At 38.0% G+C, this 25862-nt stretch overlaps 3 protein-coding genes across 3 annotated transcripts; 1 reads left to right on the forward strand and 2 right to left on the reverse strand.

The window, feature by feature from the left end:
- Positions 1 to 11431: 11431 nt before the first annotated feature.
- Positions 11432 to 13503, reverse strand: LOC110621819 (iridoid oxidase). The gene is made up of 3 exons (XM_021766126.2): positions 12943 to 13503; positions 12275 to 12716; positions 11432 to 12148 (listed from the first exon to the last, which is right to left on the reverse strand). The coding sequence occupies exons 1-3, from the start codon at positions 13419 to 13421 to the stop codon at positions 11525 to 11527; spliced, it is 1545 nt and encodes a 514-aa protein (XP_021621818.1). The 5' UTR covers positions 13422 to 13503; the 3' UTR covers positions 11432 to 11524.
- A 1438-nt stretch (positions 13504 to 14941) lies between these two features.
- Positions 14942 to 17225, reverse strand: LOC110621630 (cytochrome P450 76A1). Its single transcript, XM_021765898.2, has 2 exons — positions 16062 to 17225; positions 14942 to 15860 (listed from the first exon to the last, which is right to left on the reverse strand). Exons 1-2 carry the CDS (start codon positions 16977 to 16979, stop codon positions 15237 to 15239), a joined length of 1542 nt encoding a protein of 513 aa, XP_021621590.1. The 5' UTR covers positions 16980 to 17225; the 3' UTR covers positions 14942 to 15236.
- Positions 17226 to 23333: 6108 nt separating this feature from the next.
- Positions 23334 to 25597, forward strand: LOC110620274 (iridoid oxidase). The gene is made up of 2 exons (XM_021763946.2): positions 23334 to 24367; positions 24602 to 25597. Exons 1-2 carry the CDS (start codon positions 23450 to 23452, stop codon positions 25217 to 25219), a joined length of 1536 nt encoding a protein of 511 aa, XP_021619638.1. The 5' UTR covers positions 23334 to 23449; the 3' UTR covers positions 25220 to 25597.
- The last annotated feature ends 265 nt before the right edge of the window (positions 25598 to 25862 follow it).

Genomic DNA, 25862 nt, shown 5'->3' on the forward strand with positions numbered 1-25862 from the left:
GGCACATTTTGCTGGATTCAACTTCATTCTATATTGATCCAGCACCCCAAATACCTCCCTTAAATCGGCAACGTGTTGCTGGAAAGTTGAACTCTTGACCACCATGTCATCCACATACACCTCCACGTTTCTGCCAATCTGGTTTTTAAAGATCTTATTCATCAATCTTTGATAAGTTGCCCCGGCGTTTCTCAACCCGAAGGGCATAGCTCTGTAGCAGTAAGTCCCATCTTCGGTTATAAATGAGGTTTTTTCCTCATCCGAGCTTTCCATCGGGATTTGATGATAACCGGACATAGCATCCAAAGAAGACATGTAATCAAAACCGGCCGTTGAGTCGACCATTTTATTAATATCGGGGAGGGGATAACAGTCTTTAGGGCAGGCCTTGTTTAGGTCGGTAAAATCTATACACATCCTGTATTTGCCATTAGCTTTTTTGACTAACACAGGATTTGCTAACCACTGCGGGTACATTACTTCCCTAACAAAACCTGCCTCCTCTAGCTTCTGCACTTCCTCCCGGGTGGCCTGTTGTTTTTCTCTTCCCACTACTCTCTTCCTTTGCTTCACCGGTTTAGCTTCAGGGAGGACATTCAGCCGGTGCGTCATTACCTTGGGATCAATTCCCGGCATATCAGAGGGCTTCCATGCGAAGGTCGGCGCGTGACTCCGGATTAAAACCATTACTTCATCTTTCAGTTCTTGGGTGAGGTTGGCATTGAGGCTGAAAACTTTGCTTGCTTCTACTTCTGACAGGGAGAAAGTCTCCAGTTCTCCAACTGGCTCTGTCCGGGCCTCCTTGGTCTCATCCCTGACCTCCAGAACTTCCGAGTCAAGTGCTTCTCCAATTGAGCTCGGCTCTGCCACTGTAGCCAGGTATACAGCCCTTGCTTCTTCTTGACAGCCCCTAACTACTCCCACTCCTCCTTCTGTTGGGAATTTGAGTGCCAGATATCGGATGCTAGTGACAGCCTCGAAATCGAACAACGCCGGCCTTCCCAGAATCACGTTGTAGCACAATGGGAGTTTGGCTACCACAAATACCTCGTGATGAGTGCGAGCTCTTGGCGCCTCTCCCAAGGTGACAGCCAGTTTCACCTTTCCCTCAACGAACACCGGCGCACCCCCGATTCCTTTGATAGGTGACTGGTCTCGAACTAGCTGTTCCTCCGGAATTCCCATCTGCTGGAAAACCCGGTACGGCAGTAGGTTAACCTTACTCCCGTCATCTATCAGGACCTTCTTTACTCGGAAATTATTGATGACAGCCTCAATGACTAGTGCGTCATCGTGAGGCATCTGAATGCCTTGTGCATCTTCCGGAGAGAAAGTAATGGTCATAGGAGAATGCTCCATGATCTGCATGACTTCACCCTGGCTGATTTCCCCTTCTCGATTTCTCTTCTTTCCTCGACGGCTCATCCGTCCTCCTGTTCCTCCAACAATCATATTAATGGTCCCGCTGGATCCATCGTTCACTGGCCCGGCTCCTGTTTTCCTCGGCATCTGGGTTGCCGGTCCGGGCTGAGGTCTCTGCCCCTCCGGTTTCTTAACGAAATTTTTGAGATGCCCCCTCTTTATTAACCTTTCAATCTCCGTAATCAGCTGGAAACAATTATTCGTATCATGACCGTGCGTCCGGTGATACTGACAGTACTTGTCAGGGTTTCTTTGGTCTGCCTCCGACCTCAGGGGTCTTGGCCACTGGAGAAAATCCTTATCTTGAACTGCCATGAGCACTTCGGCTCTGGAGGCGTTAAGGGGAGTTGGCTTTTCAGGAACCCACGGAGGAAGCGTTCTTGGTTCAAGCGCTCGTGGAGGGGGAGGAGGCCTTTGTTCCCTTCTCTCCCAGGCCTGCTTATACGGCTCAGGCCTCTTCCCATGCTTCCTCTCATGTCTCTCCGGCCTTTTCTCCTCCGGGGCTTTTTCTTTTGTTGCCATCCCTTTGGCAAATCTGCTTGTCACTAAGGCATCATCCTGCCTTATGTATTTCTCCGCTCTCTTCATTAACTCGGCCAGTGAGGTCGGAGGTTTCCTGCTCAAAGAGCCGAAAAACTCGGCAGAGGTTGTTCCCTTCTGCATAGCCTCCACTGCCCTTCCTTCGTCTAGCTCGGGAATCTGCAGGGCCTCCGTGTTAAAACGAGCAACGTATTCTCTAAGCGATTCTCCTGCCTTCTGCCTCACTGTTTCTAGATAACTCGTCTTTCTATCTGCTGGCACCCCGGCTATGAACCGGCTGATGAAACGAGTGGCCAGATCTCCGAAGCTTTTGATGCTTCCGGCCTCCAGACTATTGAACCATGCTCGTGCTGGTCCCGAAAGCGTTGTTGGGAATACCTTACACATCAATGCATCCGATAGAGTTTGCAACTCCATGAACGTTTTATAGTTCATGACATGCTCCCTCGGGTTGCCAGCTCCGTCATAGGCAGCCATTGACGGCATCATGAATTTCTTGGGGACAGTCTCTTGCTGTACCACCTTCGAGAAAGGAGAAGAAGTAGGCAAGGAAGTTAGGCTTTGATCCTTCTTACCTAGCTCGGCTAAGAGCTGTTCTTTCAACTTTTGCAATTGTTGGTTCATCTTCTCGTCTCCCGAGCTACCTTCCTCTTCCTCTTCCACTTCCGTTCCCGTCTCCAGGGTTGTTTCAGCGGCATAGTTATCTGCCTCCTCATTTTCTATCATTTCTTTCGCCCTCCTCGCATGGATTCGGGCCTGTGGTTCTTCTCCTTCTCCGGCATCATGGCTGTTTGTTCGGAGGTGGTCAGAGGTGGGTCGGGGCTCATTGGTTCTGGGTTCCTCTACTACTGGGAGTGCATTCACTGGGGTGCTAAGACCCCTCTGTTGCATTATCTGCCCCAACCAGTGAGCAGTGGTTTGTAACTGGAGAGCCATGGTTTGAATGTCCTGGTTGGACAGGGTCATAGTGGGAGCATTCCCTGCCAAGCTTGGTGGTGGATTAGGGGGAACAAGTGTTTGGTTATTCATCGCTGTGGGGCTAGAAAAAGAAAACTGCTGCCCTTCTTGGGCAGAGCTCAGGTCATTTGGAATGTTAAGGTTACTTTCTTGGTGGTTTGCCATCGTGGATCTCAGTGGGTTTTGAAAGTGGAAACTCCGGTGATGAAAAGATCTCCTTCGTTTCCCACAGACGGCGCCAATTGATAATCTGAGATCCAATAGAGTAGGGTTTTACAAGGGTTTTGTATTATAGAATGATGGTTAATACAGCTTTCTTAGACTTCCCTCAAAAACTTAGTTTGTCTGGGGAGGGTGCTCCCCTTTTATCCTTTTTGCTTTGCTCATGGTGAAGTGTAAAGGCCTCTCCGTGATTGGGACACGCGGCTCTGGCATGCAGATTTGGGTGTACGAGGGTATCAGCCGCCTGCTCCATTCGTAACGGCCTCTGATTCTCTCCATGCGTACATCCGTGCGGATCTGCCAGGCTGTCTGAGTTGGGTCTGGACACTGGGCTGGGCTGAGAGTCGGGCCAGATGCTGAGCCCAAGAGGAGAGGGCTTGCTTGGCGCGGGTCGGGCCGGCCTGAATGGAGGAGATGGGTGAGCCCGGCCTTTGAAGGCATACGGGTCAGGCTTGTCTCGCGTGTGTGGGCCTCTGCTTGATGGGCTTTTGGCTATAGTCGAGGCCCTGGTCCGGAGTTAAGAAATCCAGCGGTTATCAGAAACTAATTAAATTAAATAATTATTTTTTAATAATAAAAGTAGCATATAAAAATAAATTATGTAATGAATGGATAATTTTTTTAAAAAAAATTATGTATTGGAGTTGAAAGTTTAAAAATGAAAAATAATTTTTTTGGATTAGAAAGAATGAATAAGGAAAGTGACAAAATAAAATGAACAAGTAAAATTAAATAAATTAAATAATATTAAAGATATATAAGAATTTATTTCATAAAAAAATTAAATAATTTAATTTTATAAATTAAATTGAGTAATTTTAAAATAAAAATTAACTAATAAATTTTTTAAATATATAAAAATTTAATAATATTTTTTAATATATATATAAAATTATATAAATACCTCCATATAATATAAAAATTTTCAAAGAGTTCACCTTTGACACGAATATAAATCCGTCCCAGAAGAGACGGAGACCAAGTAGACAGCCATAATCTGCCGTTGTGATTATTTATATATACCATCGCAATCCCTGTGATGCAGGATCAAAGACTTTAAATTAGTTTGCTTTCTTATAATGTCATATCATCCGTTCAACATATGTTAAAATATATTTGAAATTTTAATAAATTCTTAATTAATTATTCCATTAATTTTAATAATTTATTATTTAATTTATATGGTATAGAAAAACTCATTATAATTAATTGTAATTTTTAAGAATTTAGTAAGGTATTAAAATTTTAAAAATATATTAATAAATTTATTTATATTAAGAATATTTTAGATATTTTTTTAAATATTTATAAAAATATAATATTTTATTTATTGTATTTCAATATAGAGATTACAATCTATTTATAAGTGAGACGATATCTAAACAGTAAATAAAATCAAACTTATAATTATACAATTTTTAAAATTAACCAACTGACTCATTTATTAATATATATTTTCTATAACACTCCTCTTCATATTGGAGTATAAATGTTAATAATTTCCCATTTGTTACATATATAATCCACTCGTTCGCGGATACCGAATTTGTAAATTCAACTTCTTCCAATAGTTGACGTATCCACAAAACTTTACAAACGGATTTTGCCGTGACTCGACATTCAAGTTCAATACTAGAACAGAAGACTACATTTTCTCAGCTTAGTAAAACACTTTACACACATTATAAATACAGAAAATATTCCCTTTGTCAAAATATAAAAATTTCAAATACTTCATTAATTTTTTAATAAATTCAGAATAATTAATAAGACTAATCACATCATTATGAATAAAATTTTGAATCTGCAAAAACAAACGAGTATCATCTCTCATCCAATCTCTACGAGTTTCATAAGTAGAAAGATTCTTGATAAGAAGATCATCCATTTCAATATTTCATAAATAAATACGGATAGTCTTACTTCAATCCAAAAAATTAAATTTATTTCATAACAGTGACAGTACTCGATGAATAGTGACAGTACTCGTAAATAGTACCCGATGAACAATAACAATACTCGTGAACAGTGCCGATAAACAGTAACAGTACTCGTGAACAGTGCCAATAAACAGTACTCATAAAACAGTACCCGATGAACAGTTCTCCAAATGTTACCTCTTATAGGTAACCCAAATGAATATAATTCTGAGTTTTCAAATGTTACCCCAAATCTTACCTCTTATAGGTAATCCAATTATTGGTAATCCAAGTGAAGAGAGCTCTAAATTTCCAAATATTATCCTTTATAAGTAATTTAAATGAACAGAACCCTAAGTCTCCAAATATTACTCTTTTATAGATAATCCAAATAAATAGAGTCTAAGTCTCCAAAAGTTACTTTTTGGATAACCAAACCAATAGAGTCTTTAGTTTTCAAATGTTATCCTTTATGGATAACTCAAATGAACAAAGTTTTAAGTCTCCAAAAAAACTTTAAATCTTGTGGCTATGATACTATTTAGAAATGTATTTCACGATAGAAATTACGACCTATTTATATATAAAACAGTATGTAAACAGAAAAAAAAAATAAATCTATAATTATACAATTCCTAAAAATAAGAAATATATCCTGTCAATATTTATTTTCTATATTAACATATTTATTTTTTATAATTTTTTTTAATATTTAATAGTTAAAAATAATTAAAAATTAAATAATAAATTTTTTAAAATATTAAAAATATTTTAATATATTTTTAAAAATTTAGAAATCAATTAATAATTTTTTTTATATAATATTAATTGTTTATACTTCTATTTCCTTATTCAAGGAATTCAACGAAAGCCGGCTAGAGTCGAGTGGATGGAAATAAAAACAGTTATAGACTTTTGAAGCAAAATGTAATAAAATAAATGAGTCCAAGGAAAATGTCAATTTCTTATACGTCACTTGCATTGAATTTATGCAATTATGATAGAATGGCAAATGTTAATTAAATGATTTGCCTTACTTAAATTTATTATATAATGGACTAAACATAATTATATATATATATATATATATATATATATATATATATAATAGAGATTTACTATTTAATCTTTAAATAATAATATTATTAATAAATTAATTTATTAATTTTAAAAAATTTATTAAAATATATTTATTTTTAATCAATAAAATAATTTTTAAATCTAATTTTATCTATTTTTATCGTTAAAAATATAATAAAAAATCAAATTATCTCTTTATATTTTCTTCGACTCGATTTTAAAAAATCAATTAAAATATTTTTATATATTTTTTTTATCAATAAAAATATAGTAAAATATTAAATTACTCTCTTTTTTATCATCTTGCTAAGAAAAAAAAATAAAAAATATTTTAATAGATTTTTGAAAATATAAAATAAAAATATTTTAATAGATTTCTGAAAATATAAAATCATCTTGCTAAGAAAAAAAATAAAAATATTTTAATAAATTTCTGAAAATATAAAATTAACAATATCAAAGGAATAAATAAAATTATTGTAAAGAGAAATTATTAATTAAAAATTAAAAAATAAATTTAAAATAAAAATAAAAAAGAAAAAACTAAAAATAAATTTAAGAACTAATTAAATAATTTTAATATAAATAATTTTAAATGAAATTTTTTTTACAAAATTTTAATATTTTTAGTAAAATTTACTTCTAATTTAAAATTGATTCTAACAAAAATTTGAAGTATTAAATTCTTATAATATTAGTTTTTTCAAATACAAAAACTTTAAAAAAATTATTTCTTTTAAATTTTTTTAAAATAAAATCTTACCATTTATTGATATTTATGAAAAAAGAACTTTTAAGCTTGAATTTCTATTATTTAGTAGAAATTATATAACGTAGGCGTTACTCTAATTAGGATATCCTTGTTGAAACGGTGAACTAGTAGATCATTGACACATGGCATATATGCCACGGAAATTAAAAAAAGAAAAAAGGAGATTCACTTGACCGACAACTTTAATGAAAAATTTAATTCACAGTGGTCTTCATACTTCTTTATAAAATAACACAACTACAAGCTTTAGTCCAAGTCACCCGCTTAATTCGGTGTTACTTGTATTAAAGTTAAATTAGGGAAATCTTGGATTTTAATTTTTAATTTCATATGTCTATATATTTCTAACAAACTAGCACAAGCTATTTGATGACTGCTGGACTTCTTTTACCATGGACGAGTCTGGGTCCAAGAGAAGAATAATGGTCCAAAACCCATCAAACCCTCCTTAGGCTGACCAACTCAGTATCTCAGGTCTCGATCCAGACACACTGGGCCGAATGGATTATCCGCGAGCCCAGACCCAGCAGGAAGAAGTCCAGTCTGGTGATGTAATGTGAGGGAGAGGAGCTGGTCCAGTCACTTCACAACTCAGCCCGCACGCATACCGGGGGAATTAAATGGCCGCCTGGCATGGAGAGGGGTCTGACACGTCCGTACGTACGGGCCTGAGTGACATAGACAGGTAGCACAATAGTAGGGAGGCGGGAGGCGGGAGGCGTCAAGGGAAGGTAAAAAAGGGAGGGGGTCTTCTCTTTCCTGGGTCTTTTCCTAGCTTCTTCCTCAGCTCCATTTTTTTCTTCTCTGCAACTCTTGCTTATTTATACTACTCTAATTCATGAATCTGACCTGAACGTCGGAGGGTCTCCACCAGGGCATTCCCGGTAGACCCCTGACCATCTTTCTTCATTTTACAGGTCCGTTGATCAAATAGGACATTGAGAGACCCATATGATGGACCCATATGATAGAGCAAAAAGTAAATCAGACCTATCATGGACTAAGAGGAAAATTAGATCCATCAATTGGCGTCGTCTGTAGGAATGAATGAGACCTTTTCGTCACTGGAAGTTCTATATTTTACAACACCCACTGAGATCCACATGGCCAATCACAGCGAAAATTACACTAGAGCCATCCCAAGCGATTTGAGTTCCGCCCGGGAAAGACTGCAGTTCTTATTCTCTAATTCCACAGTGTCACAAGACGGGAAGAAAGACGTCATAACTAAGTTGCACAGTCGCTCCTTTAACCCAAAGTATTTCCATTGTCATGATTAATTATACTGTTAAAAAAAAAACTGTAAAATAAGTCAAGCATGTGAATTATTATTTGTGTATATGAGGTTGAGCATGATAGTATACGGAAGTAGCTTAAAGGCATGAATTTTGACGGAAAAACATTGAGAAAAGGTTATTTGTTTACGCATACTGTTGAGGGAAAATTGTGAAATAAGTCAAGCATGTGAATTATTATTTAGCGAATCTCTTAAATCACGCAAAAAGATAGGGTCGATCAAAATTAATATTTGTAGTCACTTGTAATATGCCCTATGCAAGCTCGTAATTTGCAGGAAAACATTAAAAAGAGAGGAAGAAGACCTCAGTGAGGTAGGTGACCGGGCTCAGAAAATGACCCCGGCACCACAAAATCGGCTGAGATAATGAAGCGATAGTAAGGGCAAAAAGCCTGAATCTTGTACAAGACCTCAGTGAGGTAGGTGACCGGGCTCAGAAAATGATACCGGCACCACAAAACCGGCTAAGATGATGAAGCGACAGTAAGCGAAAGAGCATGAATCTTGCACAATACCTCAGTGAGGTAGGTGACTGGGCTCAAAAAAATGACACCGGCACCACAAAACCGGCTGAGATAATGAAGCGACAGTAAGGCAAAAGAGACTGAATCTTATACAAGACCTCAGTGAGGTAGGTGACCGGGCTCAAAAAATGACACCGGCACCACAAAACCGGCTGAGATGATGAAGCGACAGTGAGGCCAAAGAGCCTGAATCTTGCGCAAGACCTCAGTGAGGTAGGTGACTGGGCTCAGAAAATGACCCCGGCACCACAAAACCGGCTGAGATGATGAAGCGACAGTAAGGCCAAAGAGCCTGAATCTTGCACAAGACCTTAGTGAGGTAGGTGACCGGGCTCAGAAAATGACCCCGGCACCACAAAACCGGCTGAGATGATGAAGCGACAGTAAGGCAAAAGAGCCCGAATCTTGTGCAAGACCTCAGTGAGGTAGGTGACCGGGCTTAGAAAAATGACCCCGGCACCACAAAACCGGCTGAGATGATGAAGCGACAGTAAGGCCAAAGAGCCTGAATCTTGCGCAAGACCCCAGTGAGGTAGGTCACCGGGCTCAGAAAATGACCCCGGCACTACAAAATCGGCTGAGATGATGAAGCGACAGTAAAGCCAAAGAACCTGAATCTTGCGCAAGACCTCAGTGAGGTAGGTGACCGGGCCAAAAAAATGACCCCGGCACCACAAAACCGGCTGAGATGATGAAGCGACAGTAAGGCCAAAGAGCCCGAATCTTGCACAAGACCTCAGTGAGATAGGTGTCCGGGCTCGGAAAATGACCCCAGCACCACGAAACCTGCTGAGATAATGAAGCGATAATAAGGCCAACGAGCCTGAATCCCGAATGGATCAGCACAAAACCAAGCTGAAAAGACGAAGGCCAACAAAGGCCTGACTCCGACCTCACATAAAAAAGCTTGAACAATGCAAAAACAACACGTAAGAACACAGTTCCGACCTCACATAAAAAGATGGAGGCATTGGACCATAAATAGAAAATCCAACCCCCCAAAGGAGCTCAGGTCACAGGGTAAAGAGACTTCGATCTCGCACAACAGCCAAAAGCGCTAAAGCGCCATACTAACCTCAAGAGGGTGCCGGAACAAAAATAAAAAATCTGGATCCGACCTCTAAAAGAGCTCAGATCAGAGGATAATAAGACCTCGATCTCGGCAAACAGCCAACATATAAAGAAATTAAATTAAGGAACCGTAACGCCTGTTTTATATAACCATGCGGCCTACTAAAGGCCAATTTAAGGCTCAACGAAGCCAAAACGCCATGCCAATCTCAAGAAAATGAGCTCGGTACCGGTAAGGCTATAAGCCCATAAAAAAAAGTTAAAGCTGAACAAACAAGAAGTCAGACTGAAATACAACCTAAATTTGGCTCAATATAGAAACAAAAAAAAAAAAGAAGTCCGACCTCAATAGCGAGTTCAAGACGCCTAAAAAGCAAAGGCTGAAGTCCGAGCTCATGAGCTCATCAAGTAAACGGGTTTGAAATCAAGGAAGTCCCATGATGCAAAAACTAGATAGGACGAGACTAAGCGAACCACAGAAGGATGGGCCCCACACGAAGAGGCCCACAAACGCAGAGCATACAGTAAAGGTAGACAAAGTCATGGAGCCGAGCTCCTAGCCCGGACCAACTCACAATAAATAAAGGGTTAGCAAGAAATTAGCTACGCAAAAAAGAATGTCAAGAGACCAAGCTCACCGTTTCAACGGGACACATGGCCTAGGCTGCTCTAACTATTAAAAGGTCGCGTCAGGAAGAGTTAAACGTCCGAGCTCATAAAGGGGGCAGGTACAAAACACTCACACGAGTAGATTATTTCGTTAAGTCTCACAAATCCAAGCTCATACAAAGATAGCCCAATTCACTCAATAAAGTCAAGTAATTGATACTACTCTTTCCTGGGTCTTCTCCTAGCTTCTTTCTCAGCTCCATTTTTTTTTCTTCTCTGCAACTCTTACTTATTGATACTACTCTAGTTCATGAATCTGACTTTAACGTCGGAGGGTCTCCACCGAGGCATCCCTGGTAGACCCCTGACCATCTTTCCTTATTTTGCAGATCCTTTCATCAAATAGGACATTGAGAGACTCATATGATGTACCTATATGATGGAGTAAGAAGAAAATCAGACATATCATGAAATAAGAGGAAAATTAGATCCATCACTATTCAAAAGGTAAAACATTACTTTTGACTACTTTATTAACAACCCTATTAACTTGTAAAACATCACTTTTGACTATTTTATTAACAACTCTATTAACTTGTGGATATATCAATTCAAATGAGAAATTAGGCGGTGAGATTGCATAACTATAATAGTAGTAGCAATCGGCATGATATTTAAAAAAGATGATAAATTAACCTAAGTCAAGTTTAGATTTGAAAGTTTCAAATTAAAAATTTTCATTCTCTATACTTATAACCAAACTATGAATTTAACCATAATCGTGATCATAAAAAACTTTAACTATTTTAAAATTTAAGTAAAATCATTTGAACTATCAAAATTAGAGCCGGTTCTAATTTGAACCACTAGTTTCAAATCAAAATCGGCTCTCGGGCGGCACCTATTTTATTTGAACACTTATTTTTGGAGGTTTATTAGATTTTAGGACTTCCCTTTTATACTGAGCATGTCTTTACTGCAGCAAATGTACAGGATCCACTCAATTTTAAAATGGCATATAAATTAAACACATAATAGAAGTAGCTCTTACATATAATTAATGACAGATACTCGGCCAATTAAAAAAAAAAAAAGTAGTTCTTACATTTCTCTAGACATGCATCTCTTTACGTTTTTTTGGTATTAAATTTAAAGGTACAAGCTTTCTCACTGTTACTCCAATTCTTTCATCCATATTTAAGATGTCGGGGCTAGCATTCTTATCAAATTCCCAGTCAAAATTATGAATTAGCGATGCTAAACCAAGGGGAATTATCCGCTGAGCCAATGTTATGCCCACACATATCCGCCTCCCTGACCCAAATGGAATGAACTCAAAATTCTGGCCCTTGTAGTCAATATTAGAACCCAAAAATCTCTCAGGCTTGAAGGCTAAGGGATCCTCCCAAGATTCTGGATCTCTTGCTATTGCCCATGCATTTATAAAAACTTGGGTGTCCTTAGATATGTGGTACCCCATGAAATTTGTATCTTGTAAGGTATTTCTTGGAAGGAGCAAAGGAATTGCAGGATGTAATCTAAGTGTTTCTTTTAATGCAGCCTGGAAATATGGTAGCTTCTCTATGTCACTCTCTTCAACCACCTTCCTGTTTACTCCAACAACTGCATTGAGTTCTTCTTTAACTTTTCTCATGGCTTTTGGATTACGAAGTAGCTCTGCCATAAACCATTCCATTGTTGTACTTGTAGTTTCTGACCCACCAAAAAACATTTCCTGCAACATATTAAACACAATCGAACAACTTCAATTGAATATCATTTCTAAATTAATTTAGTAAACTTATTCTAATACCCCTCTCCTCACATCAAGAAGTATATGATTATCAAGGGATATGCTTACCAATACGATTAAAATGACTTTTTCATATGGGATCTTCTCATGCCATTCTTTCCCGTCACCTTCATATTCCAACAAAGTATCAAGGAAGTCCTTTGTCTTTTCTTTCTCTATTTTATGATCCTTAATCCTTTGTTCCACGAAACTTGCAACAATCTCCTTGGCTTTTCCCATATCTCGCAACATGCTCCTTTTGAGTCCCTGGGGATCTAACCTTTTCAAGAAAGGTAGAAAATCTGCTATATTTGGCGTCCCTACCCACGTAGCTACTTTGTCCATGGCTTCAAAAAACTCATGCCCTTCTTTGCACTGTGAATCTAAAAGATCTCGTGACACCATGAGATTACCTATTAAGTTGAATGACATTAGGAATAAATAGTGAGGTAAATTCACTGTGCCTGATTCTCCTCTTGCTTTTGCAGCTGCAACATCATCCTCAATGCTCCTGTCAGATATTCACACATTAAGAATATGTTGCGATGTACTTTAGTTCAATTGTATTAAAGTCGTCTCCAAAATTATAATAAATGTGATTGAGTTCCAATTTAAACCAAATTAAACAAAAAAAAAAAAAGGCTAAAAATTTTTGCATATTGTATCAACTAGTTATCTGAGATTAACAAGAAATTAATACATAGATGGTATGTGGGAGAGGAGTGCAAATTAATTACCGTAACATTTGACTGATGCATTTCAAGCGGATGGAAGCTGTCTCATTGAGTCGCTTGTTGGTCATGAATTCCACGGAGCAAAGACGGCGAAGCATACGCCAGTAGGGGCCATAATGGCCAACTGCAAGTGATGCCTCTTCATAGTTGTGAGCCGATAATACATCAGGAGACTTGCGATCACAAAAGCTGGCATCATGGTTCTTGAAGAGCTCTGCTGCAGCCTTTGCCGATTGTATGACCATTGTATCAATGGATCCGAGTCTTAACAGGAGCACAGGTCCATACTTAAACTTAAGCTCGTAAAGAGCTTGATGTGGTGCGGTTCCAAGATCGAACATGTTACCAAAGATTGGCCACCCTGGAGGCCCTGGAGGTAGGTTCTTGTTTATATTTCGCCATTTTTTCCCATTTAGTAGGAGAATCAAAGCTAGTGATAAGAAAAGACTGCACCAAACAAGACTATCGTACATGAACTCCATTTATCACTTTGATTTGTAATTACCAAAGATTGTTGCATGTTGCAGCCTCGGATGAGATATATATACACATAAATGAGAGAGAGAGAGATGAAGACCAAGTAGACAACCATAATCTGCTGTTCTTACTATTTGTATATGCCATCACAATCCCTGTGATGCAGGACCCAAGACTTTAAATTAGTTCGCTGTCGAGTGCTTAATTAAATTTCATCATCCAATCAACATATACACTCTTGGTTAGACTATGTAAGCCACAGCAAGCACAAATATAAGCAAATTAATGTCAATATCAGAAGTCGAAGGAATCAAAAACAGGCATAGACTTTCGAAGCAAAACAAAATAAAAATATATGAGTCCAAGGAAAATATGCATTTCTTATTGCCAATGCATTGAACTTATGCAATTCTGATAGAATGGTAATTTGAAATTTTTAACCATTTATTTTAATACTTCTAAGTTTGAATTCCTAATATTTTTTAGAATTATATAATGCAGGCGTTACTCTGTATCAGAATATCATAGTTGAAATGATGAACTAATAAATCATCGACACATGGCATGTATGAAAAAATTAAAAGAAAAGTTTTTTTTTTATCAAAAATAAATCATATTAATAGTAGAGAGTTTAAAAGCCTACAACGGGAGAAAGTGCCTGAGGTCCATAATATAAAGCCTTTAAATAAGCAACAAAATACTATAGGCTTGAGGGTCCAAATAAACCAGCGGAAAAATAGATTCCTAGAACTCGAACGCTTTACCCAGCAACCCAAATCTAAGAGATACCCATCTGCGCCGCTCGTTAGTCTCCATCGACTTATCGCTGAGACTAGTTTCCAACTATAACAAGAGGTATCCCAAGCATGGGAACACCCACACAGTAACAAGGCACAACAAAGGAAAGCAACCAAGAAAGGGGCTCAAAACGGCAGTGGAAAAGGATAAGCCTCAAAATTGTTTTTTTTTTAAAAAAAAAAACGAAGAGAAGAGAAGAGAAGGAAAAAGGGTGAGGTTGTACATAGGCAACATGAGAAAGAAAAAGATTCACTTGATTTTAATAAAAAATTCAGTTCACTGTGGTATTTTCTATTTCTTTAGAGAATAACACACAATTATGAGCCTTACCCCAATACTAAGACTTGGAGCTCATTTTAATTTTAATTTATTTCTTTTTTATTCATATTTTATTATTTTAATTTAATAATAATTTATTTTTATTTTATTAATGATAAATCAAGTTGTTGATATTAATATTTATTTTTAGATAATTAATTGAGAAATTTAAAAATTTATATAATTATTATCTTTTTATAATTACTTGTATAACGTAAACAGACAATGAAAATAGTGACAGAAAATATAAAATGATTATTTTTTATATCTCTTTTTAATAGATAATTTTATAAAAAAATTATATTTTGTAATTATCTCAAAAACTAACTAAAAACAGTTGAAACAAGATAAATGATTTTAAATTAAATTACTAAACAAGAAAAATTTAAATAAAAGTCACTAATAATTTCAGTAATTTATACTTTTTAGAAAATACATAAATTTACAAATAGAATTTAAATTATAATTAAAATATTATATTATAAAATATATATATATAGGATAAGTATATCCTCTGATAATAACTATACATGGGTAGACTTGGAAGTCTCAAATTGGACTCCCTTCTCTATTCCTTAAGAAAATTATTGAACTGTATTTATCTTGTCACCAAATGACTCGAGATGCTTATAATTTTTCTTATTGGGATAACAGAATGATTTTCTCCTTAATTTGTTATTGAAGAGAGAATTTTCTATCATTTTCTATAGACAGTCCAGCATATTACGCTTTGTAGGAATCGCTCGCAATGGCTCCAACTTGCGCATTGTAATGCCCAGCCGATCTCTCATGTCCACATCGTTTGGATTGACGTTGCTTCCAAGTTCCCAATCAAATTGGTGAAGTATAGACCCCAAAACAAGGTGAAGCATTCGATGTCCTAGTGACACTCCAGCACAAATTCTTCTTCCAGCCCCAAATGGTATCAACTCGTAATGTTGCCCTCTATAATCAACTTTTGACCCAATGAATCTTTCAGGGTTAAAGCACGAAGGATCATCCCACACATCTGGGTCTCTTCCAATAGCCCATGCATTCACGAGAACTTGTGTGTTTTGAGGAATCTGATATCCCATGAACTTAGTGTCTTGTATTGCTCTTCGAGGAACTAGAAATGGTATTGGAGGGTGTAATCTAAGCGTTTCCTTTATTACAGCCTGCAAGAATGGAAGATTGTCTATGTCTCTCTCTTCAACTCTTCTGTTTGCTCCAATTACAGTAGCAAGTTCAGCTCTGGCCTTGGTCATTGACTCTGGGTTGCGTAGGAGCTCAGTCATTGCATATTCAATGGTGCTGCTGGTGGTTTCTGTCCCTGCCATAAAGATTTCCTGTACCACATTTTGTTTTTAATATTGGACATTTATATTTCATACGAATCGAATGTAATAAATTAAATTTTTTTATGATGAAATTTTATACCTCAATTTTACATAAATCAAATTAAATCAAATATTTTTCAATAATTTAAATGAAATAACATAAATTAAAATCATAGAGAAGTGTATATAATAAAAATAATAAGAACTTACTAGTATGAAAATGTTGATATCTCGGTCGGAAATTTTATCAGGTTCGTCCTTCCCATTACCTTCAAACTCAAGCAACACATCAAGAAAGTCCTTCCTCTTGTCTCCCACCATCTTCTTCTTCACTTCAACTCTTTCCTTCACAAACTTAGAAGCAAAATCCATAGCTTTTCCAAGATCCCTCTCCATCTTTCTCTTCAACCCTTGAGGATCTAGCCACTTCAACCATGGAAAATAATCTGCGACATTTGCATACCCTGAAGTCTCCATTGCTCCCATTACTGCTGTGAAAAATTCTGACCCTTCCTCTGATCCTGGATCCACCAAATCACGCGAAAGCATCAGATTTCCCAGCAAATTAACAGCCATTAAGAACACAAATCTTGATACATGAATCCCACGAGTCTTGTTCTCAATTTTCTGGGATTCTTCTTCAATCCATTGCACCATATCATTCACGCATTTCTCTCGTATGAAGGCTGTTTCATTGATGCGTTTGTTTACCAGCATATCTACTGTGACTAGACGCCTCAGGACACGCCAGTAAGAACCATAAGGGGCAAGAGCCAAGGAGCCTTGGTCGTAGCCATGGACACGCATGGTCTCGTATTTGGTACGTTCAGCGAATGAGAGATCGTGGTTCTTGAAGAACTCAGAAGCAGCCTTAGCCGAAAGGACGACCGTGGTGTTTATAGCACCTAGCTTTAGACCTATAACGTCACCATATTTTTGTTTCAAGTCTGTTAAGGTCCGGTGTGGCATGGCACCAAGATCAAACAGGTTGCCAAGAATTGGCCATCTCGGTGGTCCTGGAGGGAACCTGCCGGTTATGGCGGACTCTCTACGGCGGCAGAGGAGGAAGAACAGAGTTGATAGTGAAAGGAGGAAGAGGGAAATAAGAAAATTTAAAGGAAACTCCATAAGTATACAAGAATAGGGTACTTCTTCTGGGTTTTGGTGTAGTAATGTGCAGATTTATTATGAAGGTTTTGGGCACAAAAAGCCTCAGCTGGAGAAAGATCCTACCCTGGATGTAGCCTATGGAGCAAGAAATTGTTTCATTTGATGCAGACAAACTGCCGGAGACGCGCCTGATTATGCAGCGAAAAATCTAATTAGCAACAATCCATCAACTGCAGGCGTAATTAAGAGAATGGCTCAAATATTTTATTTAATACCAATATTGACGTTTAACTCGATGAAAAAAAAATTATTTAAACCTGAGTTTATATGAGATTTCTCTTATTTTATTATAATAATATACATAAAATTACATTGTTATATTTATTAATTCGTCATGCGAGCTTTTGTAAATCCATATGTATTCTTTTTGAGACTCTTAACAAACCCTATACAAGTGCATGTGGAAGAATTCTAAAAGGAATTGGGCAGCAGATTTATTAATAAAGTAGCATTTTGTTATAGCTTAAAATAGAATGAGGCAATTTGGTGATGAAAGAAACGTTTCTTAGTAGGACATGCGTGTGGAGAATCATCTCATTTTTCATTTAACCGCACGTATTATCCCACTCAACTATAAAATTTATTTTTGTTAATTTTAATTTTTGTTAGTGATAAGAAAATAAATATATAAGAAGGATAATATAATAGATTAAACCTAATAAAAAACATAATATAATTTGAACTCGGTATTATAGCTTTCTTTGAAACAATTCATTTAAAAAAATTTAAATGGATTATTATAAAATTATTTATAATAAATTTAAAAAATTATATTAGATTATTTTAAATAATAAAATTATTATAAAAGAAATTAATTTTTTTATTACAAAGAGAGATAAAAGTCTATCTCGAAACTATAGTGTCAAATAAAATAAAAAATAAGGAAAAGGAGATGTTACCTGTTCTACACGTAAATGCTAAACATTATATCTGTAAAAAGTCTCCTTTTTTAATTAATATGAAGAAGAAGATAATGTGAAGCATGGGGAACCACGCTGCCATGCTATAACCCTGTAACGATTTTTAATTAAAAGTTAATTGAGTGGCAAGCGAAATATTATAATTATTAAATTATTTATATACCATATAATTAATTAAATTTAAATAAAAAAACACAATAATGGAAAACTATAGCAAGTTGGTGTACTACCACCTCGTGGCATAATTCAAAACCATTAAAATCACATTATTCAAAAGTGATGACATCATATACGGCAATTTAATATAAATTTTAATTTTTTAATATTAGATCTATTGAAGATATCAACACCAGCCACCAACACGTGATCATTTGTTGACCAAGCTTATTACCATCTTCTTTTATTTATTTATTTATTTGTTAGCTAATGGCTTAGTGGTCTACCGAATTATTAGCTAATTTTAGTTACCTAGTCGTTTTGCTGTTACCGATTCTTTAGTTGATAGTGAATCTGTTTTGCCACGTTCCTATGACTCAGTAAAATGTTGGTACAACGTGTCTTTTGTAAGCCTATAAATAGGCAGTCATTTCATTGAATAATATATAATCTCCTTCGCAGCTTTATTCCTCCTGTTTTGTGAGTTATATATTCTTTCTTTTTTGTCTTTCTTCTTGTCGTTTGTCAGCTCTTTGTTCAACAATATGGTATCAGAGCCTGGTTTCTCCTGGGCACTCTATATTAATTTCGTGGGTCAACATCAGTAGGCGTCGTGTTTAAAGACAAGTTGTGCTGTCAGGATGGGCGATCTTCAAGTGGTTGGTGGAATCAAGAAACTCAACAACCAAAACTACAATTCTTGGTCTACATGCATGATGTCGTACTTGCAAGGCCAAGACTTGTGGGAAGTAGTAAATGGAAATGAGGTTACGTCGCCAGAAGCAGAAGACACGAATGGTATCTTACGGAAGTGGAGAATCAAAGCGGGTAAAGCGATGTTCGCCTTGAAGACCACAGTCGAAGAAGATGTGCTAGAGCATATACGTGATGCCAAAACTCCGAAGGAAGCTTGGGATACGTTCGCCAAGCTGTTCTCAAAGAAGAACGATACGAAGCTCCAACTCTTAGAGAGTGAGTTGCTGTCGGTGGCACAACGCGACATGACGGTCGCACAGTACTTTCATAAAGTAAAGACGCTATGCCGGGAGATTTCTGAGTTGGATCCGAAGGCTCCTATTGGTGATACGAGGATGAAGCGAATCATCATCCATGGGTTGAAGCCAGAATTCAGGAGTTTCGTTGCTGCCATACAAGGATGGCAAACTCAGCCGTCGCTTGTAGAATTCGAAAATTTGCTAGCTAGTCAAGAAGCCTTAGCTAAGCAAATGGGAGGAGTCTCGTTGAAGAAGGAAGAAGAGGCACTCTATGCCAATAGAGGCAGGTGGAATTCCAAGCAGCATGCCACCGGTAGATTCAAAAAGAATGATGACAAGGCAAGAAGTCATCAAGGCGAAGGGAGCGTTCGTGCAGGGGGAGCTTCGAAGAATCAAGACAATGGCAAAAAGTTTGAAGGGAACTGCTACAATTGCGGGAAGAAGGGTCACATGGCAAAAACTTGTTGGTCAAAGGAAAAGACGGTGGAGAGTAACGTGGCTGCTTCTAAAAGCGAAGATGAATGGGATGTTGAGGCATTATTTACAACAACAACGTCTGAACAGATTTAAGATGAATGGGATGTTGAGGCACTACTTGCTGCAAAAGGAGAGGAGTTAGCTTTCACAGCAACAACATTTGAACAGATTGATTACGAGAGAGATTGGATCGTTGACTCGGGATGCTCAAATCATATGACGGGTGATAAAGAGAAGCTGCAGAACCTGTCAGAGTATAAGGGAAGCCGGGTGGTCGTAACGGCGAACAACTCAAAGCTACCGATAGCTCACATCGGTAATACGGTAGTCTCTCCTCAACATAGTGATACCGAGGTGCCGCTCCAAAATGTCTACCATGTCCCAGGTATGAAGAAAAATCTTCTCTCGGTGGCACAGTTAACATCTTCTGACCATTTTGTTCTCTTTGGTCCAGAAGATGTGAAGGTTTATCGGGACCTAGAGATTATAGAAGAACCGGTGATGAAGGGACAGAGGTTGGAATCAGTCTACGTAATGTCTGCAGAAACCGCATATGTAGACAAGACAAGAAGGAATGAAACGGCAGACGTGTGGCACATGCGGCTAGGTCACGTTAGCTATTCCAAATTAGATGTGATGATGAAGATGTCGATGTTGAAGGGACTTCCACCACTTGAAGTGAGAAAAGACACGGTATGTGCAGGCTGTCAGTATGGAAAAGCACACCAGTTGTCGTACGAAGAGTCCAAATTTAAAGCGAAGAAACCACTAGAGTTGGTCCACTCGGATGTGTTTGGACCAGTTAAACAAGCTTCCATTGCTGGGATGAAATACATGGTGACTTTCATTGACGACTTCTCAAGGTATGTGTGGATTTTCTTCATGAAGGAAAAATCTGAAACTTTTTCAAAGTTCAAAGAGTTTAAGGAGGTAGCAGAAGCGAAAGTTGGCAAAGGAATTCGTTGTCTACGTAGTGACAATGGGGGAGAGTATACCTCAGACGAGTTTTGTGAATTCCTTCAAGAATGCCGAATACGCCATCAGTTCACATGTGCTAGCACTCCACAATAGAATGGCATAGCAGAAAGGAAGAACAGGCATCTGGCAGAAATTTGTCGAAGCATGCTTCACGCGAAGAATGTACCAAGACGTTTTTGGGCTGAAGCAATGAGGACAGCTGCATTTGTGATCAATAGGCTTCCTCAACAAAGGTTATGTTTTACTTCACCTTTTGAAAAATTGTGGAACATGAAACCTTCAGTTAGTTATTTCAGAGTTTTCGGATGTGTTTGCTATGTATTTTGTACCTGATCATTTACGTAGCAAAATGGACAAGAAGGCTGTTAGATGCATTTTTGTAGGATATGACAGTCAAAGAAAAGGGTGGAGATGTTGTGATCCTACAACCGGAAAGTGCTACACATCCCGGAATGTGGTGTTCGATGAAGCTTCTTCATGGTGGTTCTCAGACAAGGAAGTATTGCCAGACTCAGATGTTTTTAAAGACGTGGTGCAATCTTCTCAAATCCAATTGGGTTTAGGTGAAGCTAAAGATGTAGATGACGAAGGCAATGTCGAAGAAGGTGTAGCCCAAAGTCCTTGGCAAACTGGTATGTATTAACAACCAAGCGAACAAGATGAGCCTAATGGAGTGGAAGCACCAACTCCACTAAGAAGGTCAACAAGAATTAGAAAGCCAAATCCAAAGTATGCCAATGCCGCCATAGTGGAAGAAGCAGATGCAAAAGAGCTGGAGACATTCGAGGAAGCGTTCCGGAATCCAGAATGGATTAAAGCTATGGAAGAAGAAATTGCCGCGCTAGACAGAAATCAGACTTGGGAGCTCGTGCCAAAGCCAAGAGATGTTAAGCCTATTTCTTGCAAATGGGTATACAAGATAAAGCGCCGCACAGATGGATCAATAGAGAGACACAAGGCTCGCCTGGTAGCTCGAGGGTTCTCTCAACAATATGGACTAGACTATGATGAAACGTTCAGTCCAGTTGCAAAGCTTACAACTGTACGAGTCCTATTAGCACTTGCAGCTTTCAAAAATTAGAATTTGTGGCAAATGGACGTGAAGAATGCATTTTTGCATGGGAAGCTGGATCGGGAGATCTACATGGACCAGCCGATGGGCTTTCAGAATCAAGATCATCCTGAGTATGTGTGTAAGCTACGGAAGGCGCTTTATGGATTAAAACAAGCACCGAGGGCTTGGTATGGCAAGATTGCTGAATTTCTTACTCATAGTGGTTATTTGGTGACAAGTGCGGATGCTAGCTTGTTCGTCAAAGCTAAAGGAGAGAAGCTAGCTATCGTGCTAGTATATGTGGATGATTTAATCATCACAGGAGATTGTGAAGAAGAAATTTTTCGAACCAAGGAGAATTTGTCAGTTCGCTTTCAGATGAAAGAACTTGGACAGCTCAAGCATTTTCTTGGTATAGAGGTCGATCATTCTCAAGAAGGAATATTTCTCCATCAGCAAAAGTATTCCAAAGATTTACTGAAGAAGTTTGGAATGCTTAAGTGTAAGCCAATCTCAACACCAATGGAGCCAAACGCCAAAATATGTGCTCATGAAGGGAAAAATTTAGAAGATGCTACAATGTACCGGCAGTTGGTGGGTAGTCTTATCTACTTAACTTTAACTAGACCAGATATTTCTTTTGCAATTGGTGTGATGAGTCGGTACATGCAACATCCGAGAAGCCTCATTTGGATGCAGTTCGTCGAATTCTGAGATATGTGAAGAATACGCTTGGCTATGGTATTATGTACAAAAGAGGAGGAGGTTGTAAACTAGTTGGCTATTGTGATGCTGACTATGCAGGTGACCATAATACTCGACGCTCAACTACCGGGTATGTTTTCATGCTTGGGTCGGGAGCAATTTCTTGGTGTAGCAAAAGACAACCAACAGTGTCTTTGTCAACCACCGAAGCGGAGTACCGAGCAGCAGCGATGGCAGCTCAAGAGAGCAGTTGGCTTATGCAACTGTTAGAGGACTTGCATCAACCGGTGACGTATCCAATTCCTCTGTATTGCGATAATTTGTCAGCAATATGTTTGGCGGAAATCCAGTTTTTCATGCAAAAACTAAGCATGTGGAGGTGCATTACCACTTTATCCGAGAGAAAGTCTTGCAAGAGGAAATTGAGTTGAAGCATGTCAGAACAGAAAATCAAGCTGCAGATTTATTTACAAAAGGCTTGAGTGGCAACAAGTTCGAAAATTTCTATCATCAGCTTGGTGGGGCGAACAAAGAAGAAGCTGATGTTGAGGGGGAGTATTGAAGATATCAACACCAGCCACCAACACGTGGTCATTTGTTGACCAAGCTTATTACCATCTTCTTTTATTTATTTATTTATTTGTTAGCTAATGGCTTAGTGGTCTACCGAATTATTAGCTAGCTTTAGTTACCTAGTCGTTTTGCTGTTACCGATTCTTTAGTTGATAATGAATCTGTTTTGTCACGTTCCTATGACTCAGTAAAATGTTGGTGCAACTTGTCTTTTGTAAGCCTATAAATAGGCAGTCATTTCAGTAAATAATATATAATCTCCTTCGCAGTTTTATTCCTCATGTTTTGTGAGTTATATATTCTTTTTTTTTTTGTCTTTCTTCTTTTGGTTTGTCATCTCTTTATTCAACAAGATCGGGTACAATATTTTAGATTCATTAAATAATTGAAAAATAATTGTCTGGATTTAGTTTATTATAAACCGAGACGCCTTTAAAAGGAAAAAATAAAAAAATGAGACCCATACCGTTTGCGTACAGCACCTAAGAATTTCCCAAAAGTATTTTCCTTAATAGAGGAGTTCAAGTAGGTTGCCGTACGCTCAAACACTTACGTGGGGAAGGAAAAGAAATGGATAGTCTGCTCGCTTGGTTTACTCTCTTCTTCCTTGTAGCCCTGGTTCTGCTGCTCAAACAGAGACAATCAAGGTCACTTGGTGCCAAGAAACGACCACCGGGGCCTCCTGCTTGGCCGGTCGTTGGTAACATCTTCAATCTTGGATCCTTTCCTCACCGGAATTTATACAAGCTTAGGTTCAAGTATGGACCTGTAATTTGGTTAAGACTCGGGTGCACTAACGGCCTTGTAATACAGTCCGCCAAGGCAGCTGAAGAGCTGTTCAAGAATCACGACGTTAGTTTCAGTGACCGGAAAGTTCCTGAAGCTTTCACAGCTCATGATTATCAAACGGGTTCGATTTCTCTTGGAAGGTATGGCTTCGAGTGGCGCCTTGTTCGCCGTGTTGTTACAGTGGAGCTCATGACCCACAAGCGAATCAACGGCACTGCCTCGGTTCGGCGGAAGTGCATCGACAATATGATACAAAATATTGAGGAGGACGTAGCAGCAGCAGTTGCACGAGGAGAAACAGGGGAATTGGTGGTAGCTCATTATGTCTTCGTAATGGCATTCAACCTGATAGGCAACCTGGTGATTTCACAGGATCTTTTGAATTCTCATTCGAAAGAGGGGCCTGAGTTCTTTGAGGCCATGGACAAGGTCATGGAGTGGAGTGGGAAGCCAAACGTAGCTGATTTTTTGCCATTTTTGAAGGGGTTGGATCCCCAGAGGATCAAGAAGAAGATGGAGCGAGACCTGGGACGAACTCTGAAAGTAGTCGATGGGTTCGTCAAGAAGAGGATTGAAGATAGGAAATTAATGAAAAGAAGAGAAGGCAGGGACTTCTTGGATGCACTGTTGGAGTATGAAGGTGATGGGAAGAATGGACCTGATGAGATCTCAGCCCACAGAAGACTCATCATCATACTGGTAACCAATCATATCTAAAATTTTGTGCTTTATGTACATTTTTTGATAATTTTTTTAAAAGCATATGAATTTTTAAAGTTTTATAGACCGAAATTAAATTTTATTTATACTGCTTCCATTAAAATTTATTTGAATTGAAACTAAATTTTATTTATATCACAGCGATACATATAAAAGGTAAAATATTTCCAACAAATAGGATCAAAATTCTCTAAGTGAGAAGACGATGTGCAGGAAATATTTTTTGGTGGGACAGAAACTACAAGCGGCACCATTGAATGGACACTGGCGGAGCTGTTCCGCCACCCAGAATCAATGAGAAGAGTTAAAGAAGAGCTTAATCGTGTAGTGGGGTCGAAGAGAAAAGTTGAGGAGAGTGACATAGATGAATTGCCATATCTACGTGCAGTGATCAAAGAGTCGATGAGATTACATCCTGTATTCCCATTATTGGTTCCAAGAAATACCTTGCACGACACAAACTTCATGGGATACGATGTACCTAAAGATACACAAATTTTCGTCAATGCTTGGGCTATAGGAAGAGACCCAGATGCTTGGGAGGATCCCTTGTCTTTCAAGCCTGAGAGATTTCTACGTTCAGACATTGACTACAGAGGACAAAACTTCGAGTTGATCCCATTTGGATCTGGAAGACGATTTTGTGCAGGCTTCCCATTGGCTCACCGCATGCTTCACCTTACTTTAGCCTCTTTGCTTCACAGTTTTGACTGGGAGCTTGGCAGTAATTCATCTCCAGAGACCATTGACATGAAAGAAAGGATGGGTTTTACAGTGAGAAAGCTTATCCCTTTGAAAGCAATACCCAAGAAGAAGATTACAGCAGAATGATCATATTGAAGAATCTCTCCATCTCTAGAAGTTTCTGTAGCTAGATCATTCAGCGGAATAGTTTGGACAAGACAGCCATTGTAGAAATATCTAGAACCACTACCATTCAAGAAGCTTCAGGGATCTTCGACAAAAAATAAATAAATAAATAAAGAGAAGCTTCAGGGATCTTCGCATCACACCCCTTTATAACTTGTGGAGAATCTTGCTTTGGCTGCCTATAGGAAGTAGTTTAAATATGTGTTTGTGTGTACAATGTTGTGCTTGTGAATGTCCAAAGTCTTACATGAAGTGTATGTTTGTAAAATGGAGTGTCCTAGAGAGTTGGTAATTAGCCCATGAAAAAATAGTGAATAAACTTTACATAATTATTAGCAAGTGTACTGAGTATGCTAAGAGATTTGCAGATAAGGTTCAAAAATAATGAGCACACAAGCTTAGTTTCAATAAACTGTAACATTTCTTACACATTACTTCACAACCTTAAAGCAAGGACAGCCACGAACTCGTCTTATATAAATTTATTAATGAAAAGGCTGCTCCTTTGGTCTTACTCTCGATTTTTTTTTGTCAGAAAAAATCGCTGATGACAACATTTTATAAAATTTCATAAAAAAAACCATTTTCACTTTAAAATCCTGGC

Source organism: Manihot esculenta, chromosome 8, assembly GCF_001659605.2.
Source record: "Manihot esculenta cultivar AM560-2 chromosome 8, M.esculenta_v8, whole genome shotgun sequence".
Classification (NCBI taxonomy): Eukaryota; Viridiplantae; Streptophyta; class Magnoliopsida; order Malpighiales; family Euphorbiaceae; genus Manihot; species Manihot esculenta.

Excerpts from the sequence above, each read along its gene's own strand:
- LOC110621630 (XM_021765898.2), bottom strand. The coding sequence starts at position 16,979 with ATGGAGTTTCCTTTAAATTTTCTTATTTCCCTCTTCCTCCTTTCACTA. Across the intron at positions 15,861-16,061 it reads ATATCAACATTTTCATACTA|GAAATCTTTATGGCAGGGAC; the intron begins GTAAGTTCTTAT and ends AATGTGGTACAG.
- LOC110620274 (XM_021763946.2), top strand. The coding sequence starts at position 23,450 with ATGGATAGTCTGCTCGCTTGGTTTACTCTCTTCTTCCTTGTAGCCCTG. Across the intron at positions 24,368-24,601 it reads GAAGACTCATCATCATACTG|GAAATATTTTTTGGTGGGAC; the intron begins GTAACCAATCAT and ends GACGATGTGCAG.
- LOC110621819 (XM_021766126.2), bottom strand. The coding sequence starts at position 13,421 with ATGGAGTTCATGTACGATAGTCTTGTTTGGTGCAGTCTTTTCTTATCA. Across the intron at positions 12,717-12,942 it reads TGCATCAGTCAAATGTTACG|GAGCATTGAGGATGATGTTG; the intron begins GTAATTAATTTG and ends AATATCTGACAG. Across the intron at positions 12,149-12,274 it reads AAGTCATTTTAATCGTATTG|GAAATGTTTTTTGGTGGGTC; the intron begins GTAAGCATATCC and ends AATATGTTGCAG.